Source organism: Electrona antarctica (assembly GCF_951216825.1).
Source record: "Electrona antarctica genome assembly, chromosome: 5".
Classification (NCBI taxonomy): domain Eukaryota; kingdom Metazoa; phylum Chordata; class Actinopteri; order Myctophiformes; family Myctophidae; genus Electrona; species Electrona antarctica.
Window position 1 is genome coordinate 32,434,235 of NC_136810.1, and position 18,048 is coordinate 32,452,282.

At 44.0% G+C, this 18,048-nt stretch overlaps 1 protein-coding gene across 1 annotated transcript in view; it reads left to right on the forward strand.

The window, feature by feature from the left end:
• The window catches only part of polr3b (polymerase (RNA) III (DNA directed) polypeptide B), a 42,792-nt gene that overhangs the window by 12,772 nt on the left and 11,972 nt on the right, over nt 1-18,048 (forward strand). The window contains exons 13-22 of the mRNA XM_079500877.1: nt 1,672-1,833; nt 8,151-8,351; nt 9,082-9,244; nt 11,569-11,722; nt 11,834-11,908; nt 13,066-13,164; nt 13,257-13,384; nt 15,515-15,724; nt 16,014-16,172; nt 17,660-17,777. Of these exons, the coding sequence (XP_079357003.1) occupies nt 1,672-1,833; nt 8,151-8,351; nt 9,082-9,244; nt 11,569-11,722; nt 11,834-11,908; nt 13,066-13,164; nt 13,257-13,384; nt 15,515-15,724; nt 16,014-16,172; nt 17,660-17,777 (1,469 nt within the window). The remainder of the gene's footprint in view (nt 1-1,671; nt 1,834-8,150; nt 8,352-9,081; nt 9,245-11,568; nt 11,723-11,833; nt 11,909-13,065; nt 13,165-13,256; nt 13,385-15,514; nt 15,725-16,013; nt 16,173-17,659; nt 17,778-18,048) is intronic.

Sequence of the window (18,048 nt, forward strand, 5' to 3'; positions counted from 1 at the left end):
ACATGCTTGCGTTTGTGATCACGGACAGTGCATGTATTCATACTCTAGTCTAGTGACTAGTTCTGATCTCTTACCTGGGCCTTTGTGTCAGCTTCCATGTCTCTTTTTTTCTATTGAGACTCATTTATTTTCCACCAGCTTTGTTTTCGCTTGTTTTGTTTTCCTCCCCCCCCCCCCCTTCTGTATTCCTGCCTGCTTGGCATTGTCAGGGGAGAGATATGCAGCACCACCAAAACCCCAGGCCCGGGGAAGCCGGGGGATTTTTCTGCGCCATGACAATAGAAAACGCTGCCTTGACTGGAGCGATTGAGCTAATCCGCGGGTCTCGGCTCTGATAATGTAATTACTGCTGTCTTAAGGCCTTTAATTTAACCCCCCAACCTGCTCTGTATAAGGAGTGGGAGGGGAGGAAACACAGAGCCCCCTTTCAATAGGGGGCTTACACACTCACAACGCCGGCAATCTTCTTGCTCTCCAATTATGATTCCCTGACATTCAACTAATTGGCCCGGCTGCACGGCGGAAGCTTAATTTCTTTATTAATTTCAAGCAGCGCTGCCTGTTTGTTTTGATGTATGCTAATGTGCCAGTTGGGGAGGGTCCGTGAGAGAGTTTGCCTCCTGCAAGGCCGAGCGAAGAGGAGAGGGGCAGTGGGAGACGGGCCAGGTCAGGCTTATTATCGGCAAGCTGGCACACCTGGTTATTAATCCATTTAGACCGGGAACGCATCTGTGTCACTGTAGTACTACTTTAACCAATATTTAAAACTTTAGCTGTTGAAAAATAGCAAATCTACAAGCTCATAGCGCTGCACCGAGTGCCGCGCTATGAGCTTGTAGATCTGCTATTTTTTAAAAATCTTGAAATGTGGCACTAAAATCTTTGAACATATATTCTTTCACAGCGAACGCTTTTAACTCAAATCTTTGCTTCTTGTGGTCCCTGGAACAAAATATTTTGAGATGGGGGTCGGTGGCCAAATACAGTACATATCGTTTTTGGAAGTCCTTGACTTGGAAAACTTTGAGAACCACTGACATAGAAACCTGGGTTTTTCAGAAGGCTGTTAGGATTTAGAAGACATTTGTAGAATCTGGTCCTCAGATCGTAATGGGTTAAACTTAAAATCCGCCGCTGCGCTGACCACACCTTGTCGCTGATAAGGGGTTGGACATCTGGAGAAGAGCTGCAGATCTGCAGAGTTAGGACCACATATCTGCTGTGGATACGATGAGGACTTCATCCCAGGAAGTGACTCTTTGAACTTGACGTTCCGTTTGGAAACTCCACTCTAAACGTTTAACCCATTAGGACTTGAGGACCCGATTCTACAAATGTCGTGACACTTTTCTGAAAACCCTAAGGTTCTATATCGGTGGTGCTCAAACATTTTCATGTCAAGGGCCCCGAATATTCTATGTATTTGGCTGCCGGTTTCAGGGCCCCCCCCAGAAGCAAAGATTTGAGTTTAGATGTTCGCTCTGAAAGAATATATATATATTGGAAGAATTACAAACTATTTCTCAAAATTAGCAGATCTACAAGATAAAATAAGGTTAAAAGTGGTTAAAAACTAAAGTCACATAGATGCGTTCCAGGTCTTAATGGGCCGTGTAGGTGTAGCATCATGCAAGTCTTCCTCGCTGAGCATCTTGTTCTTCCTACTGACAGCTCCTGTCGCTGCTGTTTGAGGATCTCTTTAAGAAGTTCAACTCGGAGCTGAAGAAGATCGCAGACCAGATCATCCCCAAGCAGAGAGCGGCCCAGTTTGATGTGGTCAAGCACATGCGGCAGGATCAGATCACCAACGGCATGGTCAATGCCATCTCCACGGTGAGTTAGGTCTGGGGACCCCTAGGGGTCCTTGAGGGACTTCCAGGGGGTCCCCAGCAAAATTATAGTTTGGAACCAAATGGAACCTTATGGGTCTGTAACTCAGAGAGTGTACAAATGTGGCTGGGGCATTTGAGGGGCAATGTATGTTTTATATGCACGATTACAAATAAAGGAGAATTGAATTGAGAGCCAGTGAGTCTCCTCCTCCCCTACTTCCTCATTTGCGGGACTCGTCGTGTCAGTCGTGTGAATATTGCGATTATGCTACAGTTACCCTTAAAACAACATGTCAACTCAATGTCATTGTTGTAACTAAGATGTCGATAGAAATTCATAATTTTTGAATGTCATATTTAGCCATACGAGCGCAATATCCATAGCGTCCCTCCCAGCAGCAACAACAATCCCATAGCCTGAAGTGACCTGGCTCGGCCAATAGAACAGGGGGAGGGGGGGGTGGAGCTATTTGAATTCTGTGTACAAACACTGAAAACTTGTCTATATCACCTTTAACATTGATTTTACAATATAAATTGGGGGTACCAGAGGTAGAGGGGGTCCGTAGCCTAATGCATGTCAAACTGGGGGTCCTTTGAATGAAAATTGTTGAAAATCACTGCTAGAGCTGCAAAAAAATATATATTTTCAAATGGGGGGTCCGCAGGCTAATGAGTGTCATTTTGGGGGTCCTTGACATGAAAAGGTCTGGGAACCACTGAGTTAGAACTCAACGAGACAAGCATGTGCAATGTTATCCTCAGTCTCAGTCTGTAGAACTCACAACTAGTCGCCTCACAACTAGTGTTATCAAGATACTGGATTTCAAACTTCAGTACGATATTTGGAAAAGTATTGGTATTTCAATACCATTTTCGATACCACACAACCACAGCGATTTCTCTGAGGGTTTAACATTGTACATTCTATTATGCATATTTTATTATGCATTTTATTTGCATCTTATGCATTTTCATAGTAACATTATTATCATCAGCATCATTATTTTACATAATAACTAATTATGGATTATAAACCAAAGTACACATAACAGTAGGTGTGAAGCACAACATAATTTTATTTCTTTCTGACCATGGTCAGCCACATCATCTTGGTTTCTATTACTTATTACTTGCGCAAGCAGAGCGTGCAAGTAATGTTTTTCGTCAGGTTCTACGATGCGTATGTCCCATAACAGCATGTCCCGTACCAGCATATGACGTGATGAAAATATGTACCAATGCCAGGGTATAATTGGTTGTCGATGGTGACGTAATAATGATATGTTTCAGTATCGGGTGGATTAAAGGTAATGCCCCTATGTATACATGTATGTAATCTGACACCACTGCCATATCAAGCATCATTACTTCATACGCTGCCACGGGACATACGGAAGAAGACCGTGCAAGTAGTGTTTTTCGTCAGGTGCTGATGCGTATGTCCCATGACGTAATGAAGATATGTACCAATGCCAGGGTATAATTGGTTTTCGATGGTGACGTAATGATATGTTTCAGTGTCGGGACATACGCATCAAACGACCCAAGTAACCACAGTATACCCGCTAATCAACTTACAAATTACATATACATATATACATGGAGGCATTTCCTTGAATCCACCCGACACTGAAACATATCTGTATTACGTCACCATTGAGAGCCAGTTATACCAGTACTTGCGCACTAGTAGGCCCTACTTGGGTGCAACAAGCAAGTAGGCACTCGACAGAGTGCAGTTCTAGTTTTATAACTATGTTCTATTCAGATATTATCCAATGCATTCAGTCGAAGGCCCAGTCTACTTTATTATTATTATTATATCCACACACACACACACACACACACACACACACACACACACACACACACACAGACACACACACACAAGCACAAGCAAAAGCAATCCGCCTGTGTAGACCTGATACGCAATGTTAGCTTGCTAGCTATGTCTACGGGGCCGGCAGTGGCTCAGGGGTAGAGTGACTGGATGGGAACCGCAAGGTTCCCAGTTCGAACCTGGGCTCCCCCAGAGTTTGTGTTGAAGTGTCCTTGAGCAAGACTCAGAACCCATAATTGCTCCCGATGTGCAGGTTGGTGCCTTGCATGGTTTCCTCCGGCATCAGTGTGTGAATGTGTGTGTGTGAATGGGTGAATGTAATGCACAATCTGGATAAAGGCGCTATATAAATGCACCATTTACCATTTTATGTTGTGTTGATTAGCAATAGCTTTAGCTATCGCTAACAGGATGACAACAACAAAGTACATAGGCTATGTATAGAGGCTTGGCAACTGTCGTTTGGCTCTCCGTGTTCATCGGATTCTTTAGCTTACTTAAAGAAATACGAGCAACGTTATAGGAGAAAAATCAAACCTGTGTGAAGTGAGGGGCGCTAATATATTAAAGTCTAACTCATGTTGATTAGGTGATGTAATGGTGATGTAAAACAAACAGTGCAAACACACAGTTACAAAAAAAACATTGAACTAAAGACAAACATTGAACCTGTGTATAGGAGGGGCTGGCGCCCCTCAAAAATACACCAGTGACAGAGTGTACTGTGAGCGCACTCAGCGCAGCCTGAGAGAATCAGACTCAGGATGACTCAGCCCCTCCCCTCCCTCAGGAAAGTGGGGGCTGCACTGTGTGTGTGACTGGGTGTACGTTGGGCTGTCTCAACCAACGGGAGGAGTAGACTAGTATCGATACATCGATACCATAGAAAAGTCATATTGAACCGTTTTTATTTTTACAGATGCAACGATACACTACTCACAACTAGAAGGTCCTGGGTTCGATTCTGGTGGCGTGTTCTCTCCTGCGTCATCAGTGCCATACCTTGGGTGGGGTTGGCAAAAGGGCCTTTCTGTGTGGAGTTTGCATGTTCTCCCCTCACAAAATACATGCAGTAATCCTGGTCTCTATACTGCCTCCCCCTGCCCGCCTCCTCCCCTGATGGAGGGGAAAGAATAACGTTCCTTTCACACGCTACATCCAACCGGGAAAACGCGAAGGAGACAACACGCCAACAGTGCCACCAGATTTTACTTTATCCGCCATGCCCAAATATGGGGTCCCTGAATATGTGACCTCACTGGTATGGCAGGAACAATCAGTATGACAAAAAGCACTGCAGCCTCAGAGAGTGTCCAGATTGAATCAAGTTCTCGAAGACTCAGCTCTTCAACACAGATCTCTAAAACAGGTTATCTTCAAGACACTGACCAAGTTTCTAAGAGCTCTAGAATCTAGAAGCATACTATTTCGGCTCTCCTTTTCTTTGGCTCTTGAGCTCTTTCTTCATTCTTCTACAGAGCAGCACACCAACAGGTTTTCTTCAGTTCACCATTAACTGTTGTGTTAAAATGTTTTCCTGGACTTTCCATCAGAAAGGATCACCAAAGGAATGTGATCATGCTGCTGTAGCGGTGAGACGCAAGCTGTACTACTTTGGAGGGAACACTGACGAGGATCCGATTGATGTGCAGGTCTTCAACACAGTGTCTTTGCTCTGGAGGAAGTTGGCCCCAGTGCCGCCTGGAAGAAAAGAACATCGCCTTAAGTTTCCCTGCAGGCGTAAGGGCTTCACAGCTGTGCTTATTGGAGATATTGTTTACATCTATGGAGGGCGTGACTACAGAGGCAAGTACTGCAAAAAATCGCTTTATGCATTTGATGTCGACACCTACAGATGGTTTGAACCACGTGTTTCTGGGCTTTTTCCAAAGTTGAGGGAGGATCACTCAGCCTGTGTGTTGGGGAAGGTCATGTATATTCATGGAGGATGGACAAAGACTGGAAGCACTAATCACACCAACAAGTTGGACACCACCACACTTGTGTGGTCTTTACTTAACAGAGGCAATACTACATTTCCGACTACTAAAGCACCTACATCATACGGTCACTCTGCTACCATCATCGGGACAAAGATGTTTGTATTTGGGGGTGTGAAGAAGGGTCCATACAGCTACTACAACACCATCAGAGTGTTTGACACAGAGACCGAGCTCTGGCTGAACAAACCCTCTGCACAGCTTCTTCCAGAGGGACGCTTCACTCATTCAGCCTTTTCCTACAATGGAGAGCTGTACATAATAGGTGGCCGCAAAATGATCTATATCGATTTATACTGCTTCAATGATCTGTGGAAATTCAATCCAGAGACCTTCTCCTGGAAGAAGGTTGAACCCAAGGGGAATGGCCTGTCTCCCACAATTATGATGTGCTGTTGCATGGTGGGAGATCGTATCATCCTCTTTGGAGGAAAAATAACGCCTAATGACCTGCATGTCTTAGACTTGAATCCCAGTCTGAAGACATTATGTGAACTAGCAGTTATTCAGTATGATCTGGATCAGTCAGAACTCCCACACAACATCAGGTGGGAACTGGAAGCCATGTCTACCAAAACAAAATGACCAAAGCGGCTTGGACTCCTTATGCATTGAAGGAAGCATGAGGTCAGTCCGTTGCTCTCCCCAGGTTGGCAGAGGGAGTGTAGCGCCCAGGATTACATTAGACAATTGACACTGGATGAAAAAAAAGGATTTACACAACATGTGTAGATCTGCTATTTTTGCGTATTAGTCAATTTATGTGATTTCTTTGTATTAGAGGTGGGACAAAGGGACGAACTGTGAATGCTGATAAAGTCATATGGAATGCACTTCCAGAACTGCAATCAGAACTGCAGATTCACTCCCAATCTTCCGCCATAGTCTGAAAACCCACCTCTTCAGACTCCATCTTAGCCCGTAGCACTTGCCCTAGCCCGACGACCTTACAAGTGTATGCAAAGGCTCAACTTATCTAACTCGGATATGATTTTGATGTAGACATAGCACATGTTGTATATATGCATAGTTTTATTGTATAGATATTCCACTGTTCTTAGCTTACGTATGATTCATGATGACTATTTTTGAGGGGCGCTAGCCCCTTCTATATACAGGTTTAATGTTTGTTTTTAGTTCAATGTTTGTTTTAAAACGCCATTGACAATGAAGAGAAATTATTTTTTGTTTTGCCCCTAACGCAAACATTAAATCCCATTAACAACGTTTGTTTTGACACTGTTTGTTTTACATGATCATTACATCACCTAATCATAGCAACATGAGTTAGACGTTAATATATTAGAGTTAGATTAATAGAGGTTACATGTAAAACATACCTGTATGTATTAATCCGCCGCCATTAATTAATCCCTCGATAGCGTATTGCCAAGGTTTAATCGCGCGTAACACTTACTTTGAAGAGCCAAATATCCGTAACCGCATGTTACAATGACAAAATGCTGTGTGTGGTATCTTGACCGGTTGTTGTCTCGGTCGATGGTGAAGAATCCCGACCGCGAGTATCACAGCGCCTGCTACAGGCTGTTGAAAAACCTTGTCTTCCCCAGAAACGGCGCAATGAATGTCGCTTCTGAGATAGAGGGCTTTGAATGCAGCCTATACAATGCAAGTGGATGTGCACACATCATCAAAATGGCTAACGAACGGTAGCTAACGATTCGATCGGATGAAAACGTGGATTAAAGAATATAAACCCTGGAAAACGTAGGTTCCGGGTCTAGTAGGGTAGGGTACTAATTTAACCTTACGGTTTCTCCGGTTCTGGCGGGCCTCGTTAAGTTTGAGTCGTTGTATTGTCAGGTATCGGTGCATCGGAGCTATACCGAATTGTTGTAAGATGCGGCAGGCAAAAACTACAAATTGCAGGTCCTGTGACATGACATCTTGAATCAGAAGTATTAGCCGCATCCTGTCCGTCGCTCAATCCGGCCATAAACTAGCATGCAACACGCTAATCTGCGTGTTGCATTTTTCTTATTATGGCTTTATTGATAGTTACAGTGAACAATGACAGGAAAGAGGGAGAGAGAGAAGGGGAGAGACATGCAGCAAAGGTCAGAGCCTATATGTGGCATGTGCTTGGACCACTAGGCCAGCGGGTGCCCCAACGCGCAAGGTTTTTATTGACATCCTAAGAGCATACTTCATTTCATATCGCCTCATCTGAGCTTCAATTCCGAGATAAACGCTGCTAAAAATCGTGGAGCGCGGATGATCGTTAGTCAACTTTTCTTTTCTTTTTTACCGTTCCAAGATGGATGCTGGTTCTAGGCGGTGGGCGTCGTATCCACGAGGCGTACAGTACAGTATCACTCTTAAACGAACATACACAGGGATGGCATTAAAGTGAGGCGTTTTCTTAATCGAATTTACACGTGTATGGCTCGAAATGAGCGTCTGCCATATGCCTAAATTGTAATGAATCTCATGTAATTCTGTCCTTTTGCACAGGGGAACTGGTCACTGAAGAGATTCAAAATGGACCGTCAGGGCGTGACCCAGGTTCTCTCACGTCTTTCCTTCATCTCAGCCTTGGGCATGATGACCAGGATCTCCTCCCAGTTTGAGAAGACCAGGAAAGTTAGTGGGCCGCGTTCCTTGCAGCCCTCCCAGTGGGGAATGCTGTGCCCCTCAGACACACCTGAAGGAGAGGTGAGAGAGCCGCCCACAAACCCATCTGCGGATGCGGTTATGCCAACACCGCCACAGTGTACCGTTATGCAGCTTATGTGAACGCCACTGCATGTCAAATCTGTCCAGTACTATTTTATAAATAGTGCTCTAAATTTTTTTTTTCTTGAATGGGAATGGCAAGCTTCCGTTCACTGCTTTCAGGAGGGATAGTTACACACTAGCATTAAGAGATTGTGGAAGAGTTTTTTTGAGAGACTACCGCTCACCTAAGTATACCGTTTAAGTGGTTATGGGCAGGAGTGCACATAACATTTTTGGGCTAGTTCTCAGGGGACCTGGAGATGTTGCTTGCACTGCGGGTGGACGTCTCTACGCTACCACAAGGTTACTTTAGCCACAAGGTTACTTTAGCCAGCATGAGAATAACTCCAAAGTGTGCAAATTGTTTAAGTCACAGATGCATGTTTTCTTATCTGATACATTTGAAGTACTTGACACCCGAGCTAGTAACTGTTGGTGCCGACCGCAGTACGCAAGAGTGCTTCATTTCGTTTGATCTGCCGCACAACATTTATTTTGACCACACATGCGCACTTGCGCGCCAGTTATTGTGCACCCCTGGTTATGGGTAACAACTTTTCTTATGGTGGATGTTGATTTGTGTGAATATTGAAATGAGTTGCCTCAAAGTGTCTCAAAGTGTTCCTTGTCTACAGTGGTTGTTGCACATGTGTGTTGTCGTCCCCAGGCCTGCGGTCTGGTGAAGAACCTGGCTCTGATGACCCATATCACCACAGACATGGAGGACGGCCCCATCATCAAACTGGCCTTTAATCTCGGGGTGGAGGACGTCAACCTGCTGTGTGGAGAGGAGCTCGCCTACCCCACTGTGTTCCTTGTCTTCCTCAATGGTATGAAGAAAGGTCCAAACTAGGGATGTTAATCGATTAATCGCCGTTAAGAAATTAGTCGGTTAAACTTAACAGTTAATAACTAATCAAATTAATCTAAACTTCTCTGCTTTTGCATGTGATGTGACAGACAACTTACAAGACAGTGCACTTTTAATTTGATTCTATTTCTCATACAAAGATGCCATTGCCTGGCCCTGTGTCGCAAATGGTCAAATGACTATTTGATTAAGGAATATAATTTGCCTTTTGTATTCTTTCTGTATATCACGTGTAAATTTTAATGTTAGACATTGAGGGGAAATTTAAATTCTTGATAAGCTTATCAAAACGTATCAATTAATTATTAATGCATTAATCAATAATTCCCATCCCTGGTCCAAACATACTAGAATTACTGGCTGCTCATGCTGGAATATTTGAAGACTTGTTTCTTAATACTATGCCTAATAACGAAAGGGGAAAGGGGAGACTGGCCGATGTTTTTCTGTCCCATTTACAGGAGGCAATTTGCTGTTTTACACAGTATCCGATAATTCTTTCATTTAGGTATTATTCTTAAGACAGAACTTGGCCTGTTAATTACTGTATGTGTTTTTCCCCCTTCTATCCACAGATAACTGTCAAATTATATTGGCTGCCATGCCATTTAATTAGTTGGCAACAGCAGGTGTCAAAGCCCTTCGGAGCGTGCATCCTGCAAATCTACCCTCACACAGAGGCAGTGCACGGTGGCTCCTCTGTTTTCTAGACATTTGTCTGTCAGGCTTGATATGAATACAAGCGTTCAGGCAGCTTTGGCCCTGCACACTGCAGCTGTCAGCCTCCTTGACGTTCTGCAAAGAGCATGCACAGTACATAGCAGAATTATAAGGGTGAAAAAACGACTAACGATCGCTTAATCGACCTATTATGGGACCGCTAAAATCGGTTTAGTGATTAACACATAAAACGCCTTTGGCGTAGATCTACGGCAATTAATAAATGTTACGCTTTTTGTAGAAGTTATTTTCACTCATTCAGGACGGGAACCCCTTTATTATCCCCTTTATTTAACCTAAAAATCGTGAAAATGTGGCTCAAATCTTTGAATATGTATTCTTTCACAGCGAACGTCTTTGCTTCTGGTGGGGTCCCTGGAACAACATATTTTCAGATGGGGGTCTGCGGCCAATTACATATATTTTTGGGGGTCCTTGGCATGAAAATGTTTGAGAACGACTGACAGAAACATGGGTTTTTCAGAAAACTGTCAGGATTTAGAAGACATTTGTAAAGTATTTTTAAGATGTATTTTTCAGGTCCAATAACTAATAATGGGCATATATAATTTGGTACTTTATTAACTATTTACTGTAATTGAATTGTCCAAATTAATCTCAGATTAATTGACAGATTAATCAATGATGAAAATAATCATTTGTTGCAGCTGGCTTGGTTTCTTCCCACCGCTGTAGTATATGGCTATGACATAGTTTTATTATGAACACTGGTGTCCTCTAGCTCAGCGGTTCCCAAACTGTGGTGCGCGCACCCTTTGGGGTGCGCGAGTGGCCACCAGGGGGTGCGTGACATGAAAAGGGTAATGGCGGACAGTTTATTGTGTTATTTAACACAAATATCAAAATCGGTAAAACACCGTTTTATGGAGATGTATAGAGCCGCAGCCGCTCCATGTCTCTCACTCTCCGTGTCTGAGAGAGAGTGCAGTCAACATTCCAGCCCCCCGCTCCTCCCCCTCCCTTCACACATGCACAGCGGCAGATTATTTAGTTTTAACTCAAGACAAGAACACTTACTTTGTCCATGCTTTGCTGTTGTATCTTTAGTTAACCAAACTAAAATCCAGTAATCCACACATGTCAGAAGGCTGTTAACCAGGGGGGGGGGGGGGGGGGGGGGCTGTGTGTGTGTGTGTGTGTGTGTGTGTGTGTGTGTGTGTGTGTGTGTGTGTGTGTGTGTGTGTGTGTGTGTGTGTGTGTGTGTGTGTGTGTGTGTGTGTGTGTGTGTGTGTGTGTGTGTGTGTGTGTGTGTGTGTGTGTGTGCGCGCGCGCGCGCAAACTGAAAGGATGCGCAGGACTAATAATGCACTATATATATATATATATAATTTTCCGGCCAAATAGAACATTGGGGGGTGCATCAGCTATAGGTCAGGGGGAAATAGGGGGTGTGATAGATACATTCTGACATGTTGTTTACACGTCATGTCAAGTTGGCCACTCCATCATATTGGGGTGCACGACCAAAAAAACGTTTGGGAACCGCTGCTCTAGCTCTCTCTGTCTGACGGTGTGTGTGTCTCTCTGTTTCTCTGCATGCAGGTAACATTCTAGGAGTGATCAGAGACCACCACAAACTGGTCAACACCTTCAGGCTGATGCGACGGGCTGGCTTTATCAACGAGTTTGTTTCCATCTCCACCAACCTGACGGATCGCTGCGTCTACATCTCCTCTGACGGGGGACGCCTCTGCAGGTCGGCAAATTTAGGATTTTGCATGTTACTTTGTGAAATATCGAATAAAAATGCATTGTAAAACTCTCTCCCTTTGGTGACTTAGCTGTTCAACCTGTGTTATTATCTCAGGCCATACATCATCGTGAAGAAGGGACAGCCAATGGTGAAAAACAAACACATAGAAGAATTGTCCCAGGGCTACAGGTGAGGAGAGGGAAGGGAGACTCGGAGAGGAATGGGGTCGGGGGTAAAGGGCACATGACTTTGGTCCATTAACCAACCACTTAAGCTTGTTTTAGTAAATACAATGTTATTTTGATAAATCTGCATGGTAGTGTATGTTAATATACAATATAAATTGTATTTGATCTCCATGCTCTTCTATTGAGAAATGTATATCTTATCTTGTACTACATGAAGGTCAAACTTCATGTAGTCTCAATGAGCAGGTATTTTCAGCACTTGTGCATGGGACCAAGTTTACTTTGGCCATTTGAAAAATAACCAAACTATGAACTCTGTATTTCCCATCAATGCGTTGTGACCTTGTGGATCTGCTATTTTCAAAGAACTTTCCAAATGTTGTTCCCTGGCTCACCTCAGCCATTTCCCCCGGTAACATCCATCCTCCTTTGAGTGTTCTTTTAGCAAAGTTGTTTCTAATGTACAATGTGCAGAACTACAAAACGGTCCGTCCTTACACATCAACTTAATGCTACCAGTAAGACGCCCTGAGGGCAAGAAGAAACCTCACCCTTTAAAGGTCTGGAAATGCCCATATATGGACCGTTTTCCTTTTTTTATACGTTTTCTGGTCTGGTAGGGCATACAATTTGTGCTAATTAGTAAAGCCAGGCGGGGAATCGGACCAGCCCAGTTAGGGCCAGGCCTTAATTCTCCGGCCTGTTGAGAACCTCTAGTTTTCGCTGGGCAGCCGGGTGCGGATGCGCTAATAACTTTGGGGCGGGCCTGTCTAGAGTTTGAATGGACAGGTATCAGTCAAAAGGGAGACATCGAACTGGTATTCTGACAAAGCCCCTGAAACTATGACTCAGACTCGATACTCAGTCGTATCGGTGGTGCAACGTAGGTGTGAGGGCCGCATATCGGCCGTAACTCTCGCGCACCCAATATCTCAAAAATATTTGTCCCCTGTGATGTTGCATTGTGGTGTGGAATCCCTAGCCCCATGCCATACGTATGTTTTAAAACACCATTGCTCACCATTACAATTTAGGTTATCAGACGCTCTTAATCCAGAGCGAGTTACAGTATCCATTGTCACAGTTGATACTCCTCTAACGTGCTTTTTAATACTCCTCTAACATACTTTTTTATACTCCTCTAACATGCTTTTTAAGAACATTTGAGGATTTCCTTCATGAGAGCCTGGTGGAATACCTGGATGTGAACGAGGAGAATGACTGTCATATCGCCCTTTATGAACACATGATTTGCAAGTAAGTACAAGAAAATAAATGCTCGTGAATTTTTTAGGTGTTAATTCCAACAGTGGTGTCTGACCCTCTCTTATCTGTCTGAATTTCCACAGGAACACGACACACTTGGAGATCGAGCCCTTCACGCTCCTGGGAGTTTGTGCAGGCCTCATTCCCTACCCCCATCATAACCAGTCCCCTAGGAACACATACCAGTGTGCTATGGGCAAGCAGGCCATGGGTAAGGCATCGTTTCATTTTACTAGGCATCCTCACTTTAGCTTCTTCAGTAGCTAAAGAAGATCCACCACCCAAACATCTGCCACGCAGTTGGCAGTGTTTGCTCCTTTACATGCATAGGGGATGCAGACAGTGGCCTAAAGCACTGGTTTACATGCATAGGGGATGCAGACAGTGGCCTAAAGCACTGGTTCCCAAACACTGGGTCGGGACCCAAGGTTGGGTCACGGACCAATTTTTATGGGTCCCTTTATTTTTTATTATTATTTCAAAACATTTTCCAAAAAGCTAAAATGTTCATGAATTAAAAACAAAATTCAAAGATTTTTTTTGTGGTAATTTCATGAATAAATAAAAGAAAAATCAAACAAATTCCATAAATTAGAAAACAACTGTTTAAGAAGTAGTGGAAATAGCTGATCTACAAGCTCACAACGTGGCGCGAAGCAACGCGTTGTGAGCTGTAGATATGCTGTTTTCACTGGTTTCGGGCAAAAATCTAATTTCTCTTTTGGGTCATGTGCTAAAAGGTTTGGGAAACACTTGCCTAAAGGTTAGAGGAGTGCATTTGTGGCCCAAAGGTCGAGAGGTCACAGTATCTGTGATTGTACTGGGCAGTTCCCGCAGGTTTTAATGCATGCGCGTGCACACACACACACACACACACACACACACACACACATACATCATTTAAATATCCAATGCCTCCTCTACCATACATACACTATCCCCCTCAATGTATGCAATCAGTTTGTCCGACCCACATCCACAAAATATGCGCCTATACTGCTTGTCAGAATACATTTGCGTGTGAGTGAGTGTTTTGTCGGTGTGTGTGTGCGTATGCGCATGGATATCAAACATGGGACGCTTGCGTAGGTTCTCTATTGTGCCGTGTGTGTGCAGAGGCCCTTTCCCTGCCAGTCACCCAGAGTGTCATTAGCAATTCATTGTGTCTGCTCTGACTGTGCTCAGGGGGTCAGTGTGCTCAGCTGCGAAAGACCACAGAGTGTGCACCCACAGCTCCCTGGTAACCAAAACTTCCTCAAACGCCACTGCTAACATTCGTAAAGCGCCCCTGTCACCTCGACCCTCCCCCGTTATCTCGCTCTTTTCCCCCCATATACCCCCTCCTTACTTACTTACTTACCCCATCCCCCGTCTTTACAAAAACAAAACACGGACTGGAACTATATTTGGCCCAATATCCTCTGCCTCGTCTGTTTTGTGTGGACGACCCTATACATGTGCAAATCTGTCTGTGTGGCCCGGGCCTATTATCACAGACTGTGTGCTTGTAGCCTGATTGTGAAGTAATAGCATCTGACAAATGTCAAGGCCTCCGGGGAGGCCAGCTATTATGCCATAACCTGCGCTGTTCATCTCTGCTGAGCAGAGATGGCCAAAGCTCAGCCCCTTGGCTTAAAGCAGGGGTTCTCAACGTTTTTGGCTGGGGACCCCCGGAAATGCTTTGGCCATGTCTCGCGCCCCCCTCCCTGCCCCCCTCCCCACCACCAATACAAACTGCCTGCATTAATAACCTTAATAATAGAGATAATATATCATAAATGAATACTGAAACCAGATCTAATCATTAAGGAAAGTTTATGCATGTACTATGTGTACTATGTAAACTCTCCATTTCCATTTTCCAGCCATTCAGTTGCAAAACGCCCCCACCCCCCCTTTTTTTGTAATAATTTTGGGGACCCCCAAAATAATTTGGCGACCACCCGAGGGGACCCCCTGGCTTAAAAGAACCAGATAAGTAAATGGTAATGGTTACAACTGTTTACTCTCTGTGGAAATGGTTGATTTCACGTTCTGCAAGTCTGTCACAATTATTACATAATCGCCTAAACCGCCATTATTTGAGATAATTACCATTATTTTGTATAATGGTCATAATCTTTTCCATGTAAATGTTCATACATTTTCAAACGTTTTCCAAAAATAGCAGAAATAGCAGATCTAAAAGTGTCTAAAGATCTAAACGTTTACAAACGCGTCACAAAGTGACGTGTTTGTAAACTTTTAGAAGTAAGTAAAAACTGAATTATCCTCTGTCCAAACTTTGCTTTTATAAGTGTTTGTTACATGAATGCACTCTATATTTTCACTCCTCTTCCAGGTACTATCGGCTACAACCAGCGGAACCGAATAGACACTCTTATGTACCTGCTGGGCTACCCACAGAAACCCATGGTGAAGACTAAGACCATCGAGCTGATTGACTTTGAGAAGTTGCCTGCTGGTCAGAACGCCACCGTGGCTGTGATGAGCTACAGTGGGTACGACATAGAGGATGCTCTGATTCTCAACAAGGCCTCGCTGGACAGGGGTGAGAGAACCTTATTATGGATTCAGGAAATCTGATATCAATAAATGGATCTTCTCAGGATTATAATCCATAGGGTAAAATGACCACACACCTTTATGGATGATTATCCTGGGAAGAATATCTGCTTCTTCATATGTTCTGATTTTGTCTTGCTATGAACGCCACCTTACACTTTGGACTTAAGTTACATTGTTTGTGACTCGTTTATAAATCTGTGTTTGAAAAAAGTCAACTCTGTTACTTTGGGCTGATCTGTCGGCAGTTAACTCTTAACCCCATTTCTCTCCAGGATTTGGGCGATGCCTTGTCTACAAAAATGCCAAATGCACCCTGAGGCGCTACACCAACCAGACCTTTGACAAGGTTATGGGACCCATGCTGGACGCTGCCACACGCAAGCCCATCTGGAGGCACAACATCCTGGATGCAGACGGGATATGCTCCCCTGGTGAGTAGCCACAGGAACAACAGAGACCCAGCATCCTTCATGGAAAATGAATAAATTAAATAAATATAGAGAAATAAAGCTGAAATCAGTGCAATGGATATACCGTAGTTACAGAATATCTAACAGGGAATGTGAGACTAATATCTGTTCTGTACAGTGTTAGCCAACTGAACTTTGAACAGTGGGTATTTGGATAATGTATGTACGGTGTACTTATGTAAATGGTGCATTTATATAGCGCCTTTTTCCAAGGCGCTTTACATATATTGTGCATTATATTCACACATTCACACCGATGGCAGAGGAAACCATGCAAGGCACCAACCTGCACATCGGGAGCAATTAGGGGTTCAGAGTGTTGCTTCGACACTAACTCTGGGGGAGCCCAGGATCAAACCTCGCAGTTCCCATCTGGCTAGTTCTACTTTACTCTGCTTATTCCAATCTCACTCTTGTCGTCTGCTAAATGCCTTATTTATAAACGTAAATGGAAAATGGTGCATTTATTTAGCGCAAACAAATTGGCCAGGCTACTACTTGGCCTCACTCGCCGAACCCACCTCACCCCTACCCATTTTGACAGGCTGGAATGATTTAGGGTTGATGACAGAGTACAGCATCTTGCAATGGGTCTCGTCCACAAGATTCGCTACACCACCAAGATACCCATGTACCTAAAATAAATGTCTAAATACTTCCTTAATGTCATCGAAGTCCACACCCACAACACCAGAGGGAGTTCAACAAACCATGTGCAACCCAGATTCAGCTCAAAGTAGGGACTAAATTAATTTCACCAAAATGTGGAACGCCCTACCAACAGCCATTAAGACATGTGAATCCCTTGACTCCTGACAGTAAGTTTTTGTATTGACATGTGCTTTTGTTTGAAATGTACCCATACTGTGAAATAAAGATTTCAATCAATCAATCAGAATCTTGCTCAAGGACACTAACTCTGGTGGAGCCCGGGTTCGAACTGGGAACCTTGTGGTTTCCATCCGGCCACTCTACCACTGATCCACTGCCGCCCCATAGTCTCTAAAGTTATGAGTGAATTTAAGTGAGTCTCGCAACAATTAACGGCCTTATGTCATGGTTCTGTAGTGCACATCCCAGTAGTCCATGTGCAAGTGTGCCAGAGTCAAGCAGGAGTCAGTAATCCCAAAAAGGGGACAGAACATATCGGGCTTGGTTTAGGAACCTGACGGCTACTGGCACAAAAGACGGTCCAAATGGCTTTGTGGTGTGCCAGGAGACAGAGTCTGTGGCTGAATGTGCTCCTCATCACCACTAGCACACCATAAAAGGAATGAGAGGGCTTCATCAGGATAGCGTCCAGCTTCCTCATCCCCTCCGCAACCACCTCCAGAGTGTCCACTTCATCTCCAAGTATGGAGCTAGCCTTCCTCACCAGCTTGTTGGCATTGCTTGTGTTTATATTGTCAATGTGATGGTTTTGTGTGTCTCCTGGCCTGTGCTTACAGGTGAGAGAGTGGAAAACAAGCAGGTGTTGGTGAATAAGGCCATGCCGACAGTCACCCAGACGCCACTGGAAGGCAGTACCCAGCCAGGCCAGCCCCAGTACAGAGATGTGCCTATCGGGTGGGTTCACTTAAGCCCCTCTGCCACCACTTACTTGCCTCATATTCGATTTTCTTTTTTTTTTAAACTTTGTTTTTATTTTCCAAACAACAATCGAAACGTACATGCATACATTGAAGAAAAACAAGAGCAAAACAAAAACGAAGACAAACCAGTACAAGAAACAGAACAAACAAGGACAAAAAGCAAAACAAAAGAGAGGGGGGGGGGGGGGGGGGAGATACACACTATTCACTCTTGTATAAATGCCATTTTCCCCAACGTTTTTCAA